General features: G+C 51.0%; 2 gene segments (V, D, J or C); both read left to right on the top strand.

Annotated features, from left to right (window-relative positions):
* The first annotated feature begins 1,221 nt into the window (after positions 1 to 1,221).
* LOC123810871 lies at positions 1,222 to 1,768 on the top strand. The segment is given in 2 exon segments: positions 1,222 to 1,278; positions 1,398 to 1,768. Coding segments are annotated over 2 exon segments (417 nt in total).
* An 8,637-nt stretch (positions 1,769 to 10,405) lies between these two features.
* Positions 10,406 to 11,937, top strand: LOC123810870. The segment is given in 3 exon segments: positions 10,406 to 10,523; positions 10,636 to 10,970; positions 11,890 to 11,937. Coding segments are annotated over 3 exon segments (441 nt in total).
* The last annotated feature ends 1,268 nt before the right edge of the window (positions 11,938 to 13,205 follow it).

Raw genomic sequence — 13,205 nt, 5'->3', positions numbered from 1 at the left:
TCAACATAATGATTCAATATTCGCAAACATTGAGAAATGATCATTACAATAAGTGTAGTTGATATTCTTTACCATACATGGTTGCAATTTTTTTCTTCTTGTGACGGTAATATTAAGATCTGCTCTCTTGATGCTGTGACTTTCAAATATGCTTTTATTAACTGCTGTCACCATGCGGGGAATTGTAGCCCCGTGACTCATGTACCGAATCCCTGCCAGTCCGACCCTGGGCCCTTCCTCACCCGTCTCCCCTCCCCCACGCCCGCCTCCGGCAGCCTCCAACCTCTTCTCTGCAACTGCGACAGTTCAACTCATTTCTCAGTCTGGTTTCCGCTTTGTTTCCTCGGGTTTCACCCATAAGTGAGGTCGTTTGCTCTTTGTCTTCCTCTCCGATTCACGTTTTGTAGCATCATGTCCTCAAGGCCCATCCATGTTGTTTCAATGACAAGATTCCATTCCTTTTCATGGGCGAACATCATTCAGTGTACAGTATTTATATAGCATTATATATTGCTCATAAATAACATTTTCCTTATCCGTTCATCCACTTAAGGGTACTTTGGTGGTTTTCATATCTTAGTTACTGTAATAATGCTGCCATGAGCATGGGGGTTGCAGATATGTTTTCAAAATAGTGTTTTTATTTTCTGTAGCTAATACCCAGAGTTCGAAGAGCTGGATCATAAGGTCTTTCTTTTCTTTTTTCTTTTTTCTGTTTAGACCATGGATGTGTGAATAGAGAGAGAGGCCTGGGGAGCCACAGAAACCAGCAGGACTCTCAGGGCTTTGGGCCATGGGGAGGAGTGTGCTCTGTGGCCAGCAGGGGGTGCTGTGGGACTGCCCTGCAGTCCCCACACAGGTACTCAGTAAGGACCCTTCGGGCAAAGGGGCTGGGCGGGGGTGGTGCACGGTTATGGGGAGACCCACCCTGTGCTCACTGATGGTTACTCAGCAGCTGTGTCTTCTATGTACTGTCAGAGTCCTCTGAACAGAGACGTTTGAGTTTCCTCAGCAGGTGCTTCATCTAAGGGCTCTTTCATCCTGTGAAATCAATCTTGATTCTCTTCACTCTGGGGTGTGAGCTGAGCTCCAGCAGCAGGGCTGGGGGAGGGGCTGGGCAGCCCCTGGATGGACACACATTTGCATGGACGGCCCCTCCCCTGACAGAGGGTGGGGAGAAAAGGAGGCCTGGGTAGCCCAGCCCCACTGTGGGCTCAGGGGCTGTGTGCACCATGGCCTGGACTCCTCTCCTCCTCGTGCTTCTCTCTCACTGCACAGGTAGGGACAGACCTTAGGGACCAGGGCTCAGTTCTCAAGTATATTCCCTTTGTGATCGATCTTCTGAGAAGCTTCCCTCGTTTCTGCCCCAGCACTGACAAGAGTGTGTGTTTCTGCAGGTTCCCTCTCCCAGGCTGTGCTGACTCAGCCGCCCTCCCTGTCTGCATCTCCTGGAGCCACAGCCAGACTCACCTGCACCCTCAGCAGTGACATCAGTGTTGGCAGCGATGGTATATTCTGGTACCAGCAGAAGTCAGGGAGCCCTCCCCGGTATCTGCTGTACTACCACACAGACTCAAGCAAGTACCAGGGCTCCGGTGTCCCCAGCCGCTTCTCTGGATCCAAGGACACCTCGGCCAATGCAGGGCTCCTGACCATCTCGGGGCTGCAGCCTGAGGATGAGGCCGACTATTACTGTATGAGATGGCACAGTGGTGCTCCTCACAGTGACACACACAGAGGGGGAAGTGGGACAAAAACCTCAGCCTAACAGAGTTTTGGTTCACAGCAAGTGAACATTTAAAAACACCCCTCTATTTGCAAACTTTACTTGAAAGTGTCTCCGGGTTTACAATGGGTCTAGTCTGTATGTTTTAGTCCATGTTTCTGAAGTCTCAGGAAATCAGAACCAACACAGAATAAACTATTCATGATGTCACTGAAATGTTACCTGTTTCCCAAGTATAATATAGACCAGAGAATTTGACACTGCTCTTTCTCTCTTGAAATAAGGAGAGAGCTCTCTTTTTCCCAGAGCCCGGGGACCTTCCCAGTGAGGCACTGTCCACCACAGCAGGGACTCTGCTGTCCTGGAGGGCAGAGCACTGACCTTGTTTTTCTTCCCAGGCTCCTGAGTGCAAGGCTGGCTGTAAAGCATTGCATAGCACTGACGAGGTGCTAGGAGGTGAGATCCTTGGCACAGACTCAGGCCCAGGGGGAATTCCATGCACAGAGCTGGCCTGGAGCCTTTTCTGAGTCCCCAAGCCTTCAGCTAAATCAGGCAAGAGGGTTATCAAAGAGGCCACTAGTGACTTGTGGCCCAGAGACATCTGTTTGGGTCACAATAGGGTGAGAATGCTCCGCTAGTGCTGAGGAAATGCTGAGCCTGCTCCAGGCACGTGGTTGAAGTGGGTGCAAGGATAAAATGCTCTCACAGCTGCCACCACTCAGGATCCTGGGGACCCCTGTGAGTGCAGTTTCCTCAGCCCACAGTCACTGACCACAGTCACTGTCCCCTAGTCCCCTCATAACCCACTGGAGTGTGTCAACAGTCTAGGGTGGGGGCTGGGCTGTGGGGCAGCAGGAGAGCCTGGTCCCCACTCTGTTCCTGTGTCACACCCCCTGCCCTGTGGAGCTCTTGTTGAGTCCAGATCTGATGTGACCTTCTCCTGAACATATGTTGGCCATCCCATTGACCTTTCCCATCGCAATGGTCCCAAAATCTCAAGTCAGATCACATACTCTACTTTGGGACCTGGGCCAAAGTTCCCTGATAGTCATCTCTGTTCACCAGCTCCTACTTGGTGCTCACGGGCTCTTAGACCACATGTGAGGACCAGCCTGATGAGGAGGCTGATTAGCATAGTCACAGGCCTTCATAACCCCCGGCCACAAAGAGCTCCCATGCCACATGGACGTGAAGCAAACATCTGTCCTCCCCTCTCTGGTGACCCATCACTGTCCTGTCCCTGACTGTGACCAACAGTGGTTCAGGTTTTGGCTTCTGTTATCACTTGTGCTATAAACCCTGACACCTCACGGTCTCAACCTTGTCTGTCTTTATGGGCTCAACATAAATGCCTGATTTTCTACGTGGTTGCCTAATGTAAACAGGATCACTGTGTACCCGGTTTCGGAGTTCCTGGTGGCATGACAACACAAACAGGGTTCCCACACCTGTGACCTGGCTTCCCTGAGGCCTGGGCTCCCAGACAGGGACCCAAAGACCTGTGAGTGTTAGGAAACACTGTGTCGTCTGTCATGGCCACACTGGAGAAACGATTCACTCCTTATTGCAAATTAGATTTGAACAGCTTCTCCTTTTCATATTTCAGAATACATCACCTTAATCAAAATCACTGGACTAATTGTTCTATAAATAATGTGCAGTTCATTTTGAATCTGCAGTAATCTCGATACTGGATGTAAAGTCACAAGCGAGTGACGACACGCCCTGTGTTTCTGCTGTGATGTCTGACAGAGTGAGAGATGAGTTGTCTTTACTTTTGTGTTTGCCGTGACAGCTCTTTAAGTTCTTTATCGTTGTAGTTTCCAAGCTCAAAAACACAAATCTGGCCTCAGGTAGACTTTTTGTTAATTTTAGTAAACAAGTTAACTGGGAAATAATAATGAACACACAGTTTGAAAGAAAACAGAGAAAGAAACATTCCACAACATACTTTGCGAGACCATGTTTTCCTGTTACTCTAAACAGACAAAAAATTCTCACCCATGATTCTAGCTACACAGGGGTGAGCTGAACTTGAACTTCATCACTCAGTAAAGAGACTGAATGAAATGTCACAAGGCAAAGCTAGTTGGCTCCCTTGCGCCCCCTGATGGTGAGTGTGGGAACCATGGAGAGCACAGTATAGAACCCCACCAGCATTAACAGCACTGAATAAAGGTTACTGGATGAGATGGGGGAGAGGAGTTAGCACTGCAGCTGCCCCTCCCCTCCTTGGTGTCACTAGGGCCAAAGAGTCTAGTGGGGACTGAGCACAGAAACTCGCCTCAGCCCTGTGCTTCTCTCCGTGAAGTCAGCAGAAACCAGCAGTGGATGTTTCTGTCACCCTGCTTGAAGGGAACCAGCAGGTGACAGCCACTGCCTCACCGTCCCCAGGAAGGTGTCAGAGCACAGAGCAGTGGAATCAGGGCTCCACCGCCGCTGGGGCCAGTGGGATCAGAACACCCACCCCCTGACCTTCTGTGCTGCAGCTTCGCAGGAGGGTGGCCTGAGGGAAGACAGAGGAATTGGGACTCAGGGGCTCCTCCTGTGACCTCCCAAAGTCCAGGATCCAGTAAAACCCCACCTGATTTTTCAAGAAGCAGGAGATAAAAACTTGATGAGAAAAGAGAGTGACCTGACACAAACACTGAGATGACTCCGATGAGGAAACACAGTGACAGACATCAGTCTGGCAATGACCCTGAAATCCATCTGAAGGTCAACAGTGAGCGTTCTTGGTACAAATGGAAAAAGGAAAACTAAGAATGTAAATAGAAGTCATGAAAACAAATCAAGTGGGAATTATAGAACTGAAAACAGAATATATAAAATTAAAAAAGAAAACTCTGTGCAAGAAATCAGGAATAGGTCAACTTTTTCCGTTCATTCATTTCATTCATTCACTCAGGAAGGGCCACCATCCTTCTGCAATTCTATCCACCATGACTGTTTCTGAAAGGACGTCACCAGGGGGCGCTGTGGATCTTCTCAGAGGTGCATGGCTGAAACCCACTCAGATGGTTCTAATGGAAAAGGCTCCGTGTCCACTTTTATGGCCTGAGTTAGACCTGACGGACAGCAGGTGCTTCCCCTCAACGGACAGACTGACAGCTCTCACAACCACCGCGTTCTGCTCACAGGAAAGCTAAAAAATCTTCTGAGGACTCAGAAGTTGATGGTGTTGCGTGATGATATTTGCATAATGTCCCACCAAACACACCCCTCCCCCAGGGAGCTGAGGAGGAAATAAAGGGACACCCAGAGAGCAGTCCCAGCCTGAGGCCAGGGACTTTGGAAAGTGTCCAGGATGGCATGGACTCCTGTCCTCCTGCTCCCCCTCCTCACCCTCTGCCCAGGTCCGTGGACGCTTTAGAGACAGGCCTTTGGAGGCGGTTCCCTCTGCCTTTATTCTTCATTCCTGACATGTGTCTGTTTTCCTTTCAGGGTCCAGGTCTCAGGCTGTGGTGACTCAGGAGCCCTCCCTGACTGTGTCCCCAGGAGGGACAGTTACTCTCACCTGTGCCTCCAGCACTGGAGCTGTCACCAGCAGTAACTATCCATACTGTATGCAGCAGAAGTCTGGCCAAGTACCCGTGATACTCATTTATAATACAAACAGTAAACACTCCTGGACCCCTGCCCGTTTCTCAGGCTCCCTCCTCGGGGGCAAAGCTGCCCTGACCCTGTCAGGGGCCCAGCCTGAGGACGAGGCCGAGTACTACTGTTTTCTGTGGTACGGCGGCCATCACCACAGTGACACATGCAGGGGGGAAGTGAGACAAAAGCCCAGGGCTCAGTGCACCCTCTCCTTCTGCCATCCCCTGTCTCCTGCTCATAGAGGCCGGTCTCGCAGGTGGGGACTCAGAAGGGTTGTTGTCTACAGCCCCAGGGGGTGCAATCGGATCGACATTTCTAAGCCATGACAGGATTTAACCCACTATTTTGTGAAGACAAAATTCTCTTTAAAATAGGAGCCAATGTCACCCACAATTTCACAGGGAATGGGTAGGACAGCAAAGGAAAGGTCATTCTCATGAGGACACACACACACAGACAGTCAGGTCTGAGAGTGGCTTGGACGGCTTTTAACAACCAAGACAACTTCACAATCTGGTGAAAAGAAGCAGAGGAGGCAGAGACGCTGGGAAATGGAGCTGGAGCCCCCGTCCCAGAGGAGGCTCCTTGTTCGTCTTCCTTCTCCAGCCTCTGTGGTGCTTGAGGGCAGGAATGCCCAAACTTTGTTCTGGGTCAAAGCAACTGCCTGCTCCAGACAACTGCAAAGCTGACGGGAGAGCAGACAGCCTGACTACAGGGCTCACAATTCAAGACGTTCCTTAGAACTGGACCGACAGTGTGCAGCTAAAGAATAACTTTGCTTATTTTCATTGCAGACATTTATTTGTTGGATCATTATTCCCAATAGAAATACTTCTCTTCTATCCCTGACATTAATTCCCCCCATATCTCATGAAAACCCCTGCCTTCACCGCATAATTGGACACAATGCAGCTTTCTGCATGAAACTATGCCCCAGGCTTGCAATTATTTCTTATCCCAAATACATGCTTGTAGCCTTTCACACTGGCTTTTAGTTTTCAGGTTAACATCAGTGACATTATACAGCTGTGATTTATGAAGACAAATCTTAGAGTGAAACATAGTAGAAACATAATAAAAACATAGCCGATATCTTGAGGACATAGGATTGGAGCATATGGGCAAATGGAACTGATTTCTGCTACCCCCTGCCAGGGAGAAAGCTGGACCAGGTGCCTAGCAAAGGGGCAGGGCATCCAGAATGGGAGGTGGAAGAAGAGGACAGTGAGCATCCTTACAGCCAGAGTCCAGCTCCAGCAGCTGAGCCTGTGGTTCTTCCCAAACAGGGTATCTTGGAATCCCACCTCCCTCAGGAAAACAGGCTAAATGGTATCCCAGAGGTCATCTTACTGGCACTTACAGCAGAAGTTAGAGGGTCCAAACAGAGCCAGCAACAACACCAGTGGATGCAGGGGTGCCCTGCCGTGAGTTCTTTCAGAACTGCTCCTGCCTTGCCCAGTGGCCAAGAATCATCCCCCAGTAGGTCTAAGCTGACACTGTTTCTGGATGTGCTAGTGTCTCCCAGAACGGCAGTGCTAGGAATTGGGAGGGGGCATCGGACCAGTATTTAACCCCAAAGGGTCCAGATGTCAGTTTCAGTTTAGCCCCCAGGGTCCACGTGTGCTCGTTCACAGGCTGCAGACGGGAGACGGGAGGGAGGAGACGGGACCCAGTGCTGACCGGCACCAAAACCTTGAATGAGATACCAAAGATTTTCCCTTAATTATTGTAGAGGGTGTGTATGAGAGATGTATCATCAGAGAGGGGCCTCACCACATGTGTACATGTGAAATATAACTGGTAATTATGCAAAGAACACAGTAAAGTGAGGACAAACTCTAGCAGCAGTCAGGGGAACCTGCGTGTCCCCAGAGAGTATAGATGGGAACTTGCCTGTTGCCACCGGGAGTGGGACAGGGAGGTGTGGGGACTGCAGACATACTGTGTGCAGAGCATTGAGAATGACAGCGTCATCGGAATTTGAGAGGCATGTGTGTCTCACAGTCAGGAATGAGGCACAGGTGGGGCCTCCATTATGGAGTGAGGGACTGTGCTGTGACTATACACAGTGCATCAGAATCACAGTATGGGGGAGTCCTGTCATAGACATGGGGTACACTCAGTGACCTGCTGAGCTGCAGGGACCACCTGGGCTCCAAGGCTTTCAGGGAACTTGGAGATGTGTGCCCTGCAAACACCAGGGGGCGCTGTGGGACTTTGCTGTGGTCCCTGCACAGCTGCTCAGGGAGGAGCTTCAGGTGCCCTGAGCCTGGCCCAGGATGTGCTGATGATTCCTTGAGGTCTGACATCTGCACACAGCAGAGTGTTCTCTTTGTCCTGAGAAATCTCAGGAGCAACGATTCCTGGATTCGTTGAGGAACTTCCAGGTTCCCAGAAACAGGAGGGAGCCCTGTCCCTTTAAGGTCCTGGCTGTCAGCGTCAGAACCTTTACCAGCACCAGTTCAATAAGAAAAATCTTAATTATTTAAAGGTTTTAAAAAACATCAGTTTGTTGCCATCTAGAGCCTATGAGGCAACCCTCAGTTCCATCAAGTATGAAAAACACAAGGACATTTCCAGAAAGCTCTGGTTTTTCTTCCAGGTCAACATTGGAGGCATTTTCACACAAGTTGATTATGACTCAGTGTGGAATGAGGCCATTACATTGAAAAGGAGAAACAATATACACAAAAAAGATTCTTGTAGTAAAGGTGTAGTTCTCAATCTTTAGAATGCACATAATTTTAAGATTAGACCAAAAAAGATTAAAGGGGAAAGCATCACAAATATAAAATATAGACAAAGGAGGAAAGAATAAAGTATCAGAATAGCACTGAAGAGGACGTGACGGGCCGGAGAGGAGAGCAGGAGGACACTTTCTCTCTCACGGTGTTGAGTACGGAGACCAAGAGGGACACAGCCGGCCAGTACCTGGGCAGTGGGGATGGGAATTGAACAGCAGTGTCTCCAAAGCACACCAAGAAGACAATAAGTGTAGATCCCATAGACTTTATGTCAGTGTGAACCAGCAGAGTGCAGTGAAGGTTTTGAGCCTCAAACTTGGATTAAGATGTTTCTATATGTGAAATGGCATCACACAAGCAGAAGAAGCAAGAGGACATGTCAAGAAAACCTGAAGTATCTGGCGACATAAGCATGGTGAATGCCTCATGCATGTAGTCGCCTGGAAGTGATCGGTTATCTAGAGACAATAATGTCTTAATCCCAATCCCATGGAGAAACCCACTCATGGGTAGTGACCCCTGTTCCTGGTAGTGACATCCCAAAGGTCCCAGGGCCAAATCTGGTTGCCCTCCAGAAGTGCGGGGTGTAGTCCAGGGGCTGGTGGGCCCTGGATCACAGACCAGCTGGGGGCACTGTGGGGCTGGTCCTGCTAAGACAAGGTTAGGAAAAGGCCAAGGTAAATGGATCAAACTGAGCCTGACTAAAGCAATTAATATCCAGCACTCATTGAAATATACATGGGACCAGTGTTAATTACTTATTCAGTGTATAACGTAATGAAGATACCAGGTTGTTGGGAACCACCCTGCCTGATTTCAGAAGCAGTAATCCCGAGTGGCTAAGGCTGATTAAGGGACCTTGGGACCATAAGCTTATGTCCTATGAGTCTTTGTCTCTTTGGGACCATTAAGGAGACAAAGCTCATCTCCCTGGCAGGGGCACCACCTCTGCCCCCTTTTTCTTCACCCTGCTTGGCCCCAGGCCGATGACTGGTTAGCCAATGACGGGTCAGATTACTCAAAGGAGGGAAGACCTAAGACAGGCATGGTCAGGAAGGGGCCCTCAGGGAAGGACTTGGGGGCCTGTAAAAAAGGGGGTGATGGACCCTCACCCCTTGGCTTTGACATAGCCTGAGTCCTCATTCTGTCTGCAAGAAGTCTCCTAGTCTCTTGGCTTACTTCCCCTGCCCCACTTAAGCTGGAAGCAATGCCCGAGGTGTGTGGGGCTCTGTGTTGGAAAGCCTGGGTTTTCTGGGGAGATCAGGCCTAAGAAGGAATGCATAAAATCCTATGAAACCTACTTTGCTAATACCCACAATTTAAATAAGGGTCCAAACATAGAAGGAGTTTCCCCAAACTTTTATGGCCCTTTAGCTATCTGACCCTGACTCAAATTAAGCCCTCATATTTCTTTGAATGTTATCTATTGTTGGATTATTATTGCCTGACAATGATTGATGAGCATTACGTAGAGGTCTTGTATTTTTGTGCAAATAAACCCAATAAAAGCCCATTGAGGAACTGGCTCCAGGTCCTTCTCCTTCAGAGATCGGCCACCTTTCCTCCCCAAGAAGATCATGTCTCTGCAGACTCAGGCAAACCTCCCCCACACCAGGTCATAGGTAAAGTTTGGCCAAAATTATATGCATAAAAAATACTAATGTCTGCTGAAAAAAGGAAAGACATTGAAAAACTATTTTTTGTGCCTTGGAGAAAGAGTGATTAATTTCTAACAGGGGAGGAATCACAGTAAAAAATAAAATTGTCCTGAAATAGGGCTCATGACACTGTGGGACAGTCACTGTTCTGGGCCTGACTCCGCTCCAGGGAAGACAACCTGAGTGAAAGCAGCAGCAAGGTGCTGACCACACAGATCAGCTGACGGACGTGTGAACTGACTGTCCCTGAGGAGTCTGATCAGGACATGAAAGTGTCCTGGGGTGACTGGGAGGCCCCATAAGGGGGCATCAGGACCACCCCTAAGGGTGCAGGTGGAGGAACAGGGCTGTGGGGAGGCAGGGTCTATCTGGGATGGGCCTCAGCAACATGTTACACAGTGGTGTGGCTAGGTCTGGGTACCAGGGGGTGCTCAGAGACTGTGCCTGAAGGTCTGGGGTCATCAGAGCTGGGACCTGTGACTTGGAACTGCCTGGTGCCCTCTGCTCAGGACACACAGCTGTGACCTTGCCACGCCCTGGGCCTCACACAGGCTCACCCCTAAACCACCCTGAAATCGCCAGGCACAGGTACCTGACAGAGGGCCGAGGGAGGGATCAGAAATTGGGGGGTCTTATTTGCATGAGTGGGCCCTCCCTCTCTCAGAGTATGAAGAGGGGAAGGGAGAGGTGTGGGGGAAGCTCTGCTTCAGCTGTGGGGCCACAGAAGGCAGGACTCAGGGATGGACTCCACCATGGCCTGGTCCCCTCTCCTGCTCACCCTCCTGGCTCACTGCACAGGTGACTGCATAAGGGGACAGGGGAGGAGACCTTGGGAGGACACCTGGGCATCTTCTTCCTGCTCCTGTCTGTGGACCCAGAATCACCATCTCTGTGTGTCTCCCTCCTCCAGGGTCCTGGGCCCAGGCTGTGCTGACTCAGCCGCCCTCAGTGTTGGGGAACCCAGGACAGACCGTCACCATCTCCTGCACTGGGAGCAGCACCAACATTGGGGGTGGTTATGGTGTGGGCTGGTCCCAACAGTTCCCAGGAAAAGCCCCTAAAACCGTCATCTATGATACTAGCAGTAGACCCTCGGGGATCCCCAACCATTTCTCTGGGTCCAGGTCTGGCAGCTCAGCCACCCTGACCATCAGTGGGCTCCAGGCTGAGGACGAGGCCGACTATTACTGCCATTCCTATGACAGCAGTAGCAGTGCTCCCACAGTGCTGCAGGGCCGTGGGGAAGTGAGACAAAAACCTGCTGTCCCCTGCAGTGCAGTTCCCCGGTGCAGTCCCCACTCCTCTGAGAAGACAGCTGCTTTCTCAGTTTGGTTGGCCTGAACTCAGGTCTGAGACCCTCCACAGGGGACTGTGACAGGAACATGTGTCACATCCTTTGAACGCTGCCTCTGAGGCCCGTCTGTGGCAGCAACACATTCTGTGGTTTTCTCAATTGAGGGGAAGGTCCTGTGTGTCACGGGGGGGGGGGGGGCTTTGCTGGGAACAGAGTCCATGATGACAGGTCAGCAAGAACCAGGGACACGGAACTCGGCTATGTTCCCTGTCCACATAGTGCACATCAGCAAGGCCCAGAGTGTGGGCTATCACCAACCTGTCCCATCTCGACCTCCACCATGCCCATCACTCAGGATAGATCCACCCTGAATGGCCCACAATCCATTCCCAGGATCAGCTCTGGTAGCTCAGGGTCCCTGACCCCCACTGGCCTGAGAGCTGAGGACAAGGGTGCCTCTCACAGCCACCCTGTGACAGTGTCCTCTGTGCTCACACAGAGCTGCAGGCTTGTGGGACTTGAGACCAGTAGAAGCTTGTTCTCATCTACAGGGATGGGACGTCCCAGCCTGTCCCACTCAGGACACTTCTGGCTTCTAGTTTTGGTGCTTCCACCAAAGGCAGTTTCTTCCAGGGCAGTCCCTGGGGAATGGATGTGTCAACACAGCACCTCACACAGCCCCTTCCTGGACAACGGGTCTCAGGCAAAACAGGAAGTCAGCTCCCCATCAGCTGGGGACACAGAGTGGCTCTGCTCTGAAGAGCAGGTGCTGGAATGGGGCCACCATCTTTGGTGACTTCAGACCCAAACTCTGACTGGGCGTCCTGCGTCTCTGTCAGTGACCACTGACTTCTTTCCTGGATGTTCCAGAGCTGCCACCTTGTCATTGGCCCTCACTGTGAACCCCTGTCCCTGTAGCTCCCAGAGAGAGGCCTCTGTCCCAGCTGCACTGGCCCCATACTACTACTACTACAGGTTAATACTACCCGTGTGATGTTGAGTGACAACGTAGGTGAAATCACACCCACCTCTAGCCCTGGGGGGACCTGGGTGCAGCCAGAGCCTCAGCTTTGAGGACACAGACCTGGCATGAGACTCCTCCTTCTCAGCAGTGAGGGGACCCTAAACCAGTTATATCTTCTCGAGATGTCTTAGTTTCCCAGTCTGTGATTGAGAGCTTTCCAGCATCTCCCTCCTATTGTGTCTTGAGGCGTATGTGGCGCTATAAAAACCTGAGGTGCTTGTCACCTTGAGGGAGGATGCTCAGGACTCAAGCACAGGCTTGGCAGTGGGAGGGACACATGGAGGCTGGCAGAGCACAGAACTCAGTGCAAATAGACCGGGTCTGCTCTGGATCAAGGGGCACTCACAGATCCTCCTGCCTGCATCCCAGCCACCTGAGAAGTTTGAAAAGACCTGAAATTCCAACATCATCCCTCGGGCGGGTAACCTTCCAGGGCTCCAGTGTGGACAGACTCAGGGCCAAGTGCCTCCTGTGGCCTGTGTGCTGGGAGCCCCGAGATGGCTCCCAGTGTTCCCCCCTCGTGTTCCCCCACCCTGTGTGATCCCCTCTGCTTTGAGGTTGGATGGACTTTCTGACTGTTTTCTAACCACAGAGTAGGACAAAGTGATAAGGGGCCATTCAGTGTGGTTATGAGAAGCCTGACTTGCACAGGTCCACTCTCTCCTGGGCTCATTCCCTGTCTCACTCTGTCTGTCTCTCTCTCCTTCTGCACGTCCACCTCTGCATTCTCTGTCTGTCTTTATCTCATTGCTGTGTTAGCATCAGTAACCAGATGCTGATCAAGGAAGGGAGCCAATGGCATCAGACATTGCTGAACCTAATGGGCTGTGGAGAGGAATCAGACACTGGGCCTGCTGTGTTAGCAAGCTACAGCTCCACTCCTTTCCCAGGTGACTTCTAAATCCACAGAGTGGGCAGGAAGGATTGCTGCTGGTCATTACCCGGGGAGGAATAAAACACCTGAAGAAATTCCTCTGGTGGGCACTTGCCCAGTAGAGGGCAAGATGGCGTAGGGTGGGGGTTGCTTCCACTTTGCAGCATGTGCAGTAGGAACTAAGACAGAGGAGTGTCCAGCCTGGGAAAAGGATTGGATTGGATGTGGGACACAGAACCCTGGGTTATCCAGGAAATGGATTGGTTAAGGGGAGGGTCTGAGCCAGCC

Source organism: Phyllostomus hastatus, unplaced genomic scaffold (genome assembly GCF_019186645.2).
Source record: "Phyllostomus hastatus isolate PE091 unplaced genomic scaffold, TTU_PhHast_1.1 phas_scaffold_760, whole genome shotgun sequence".
Classification (NCBI taxonomy): domain Eukaryota; kingdom Metazoa; phylum Chordata; class Mammalia; order Chiroptera; family Phyllostomidae; genus Phyllostomus; species Phyllostomus hastatus.
This window is presented reverse-complemented; position numbering and strand designations above follow the sequence as displayed.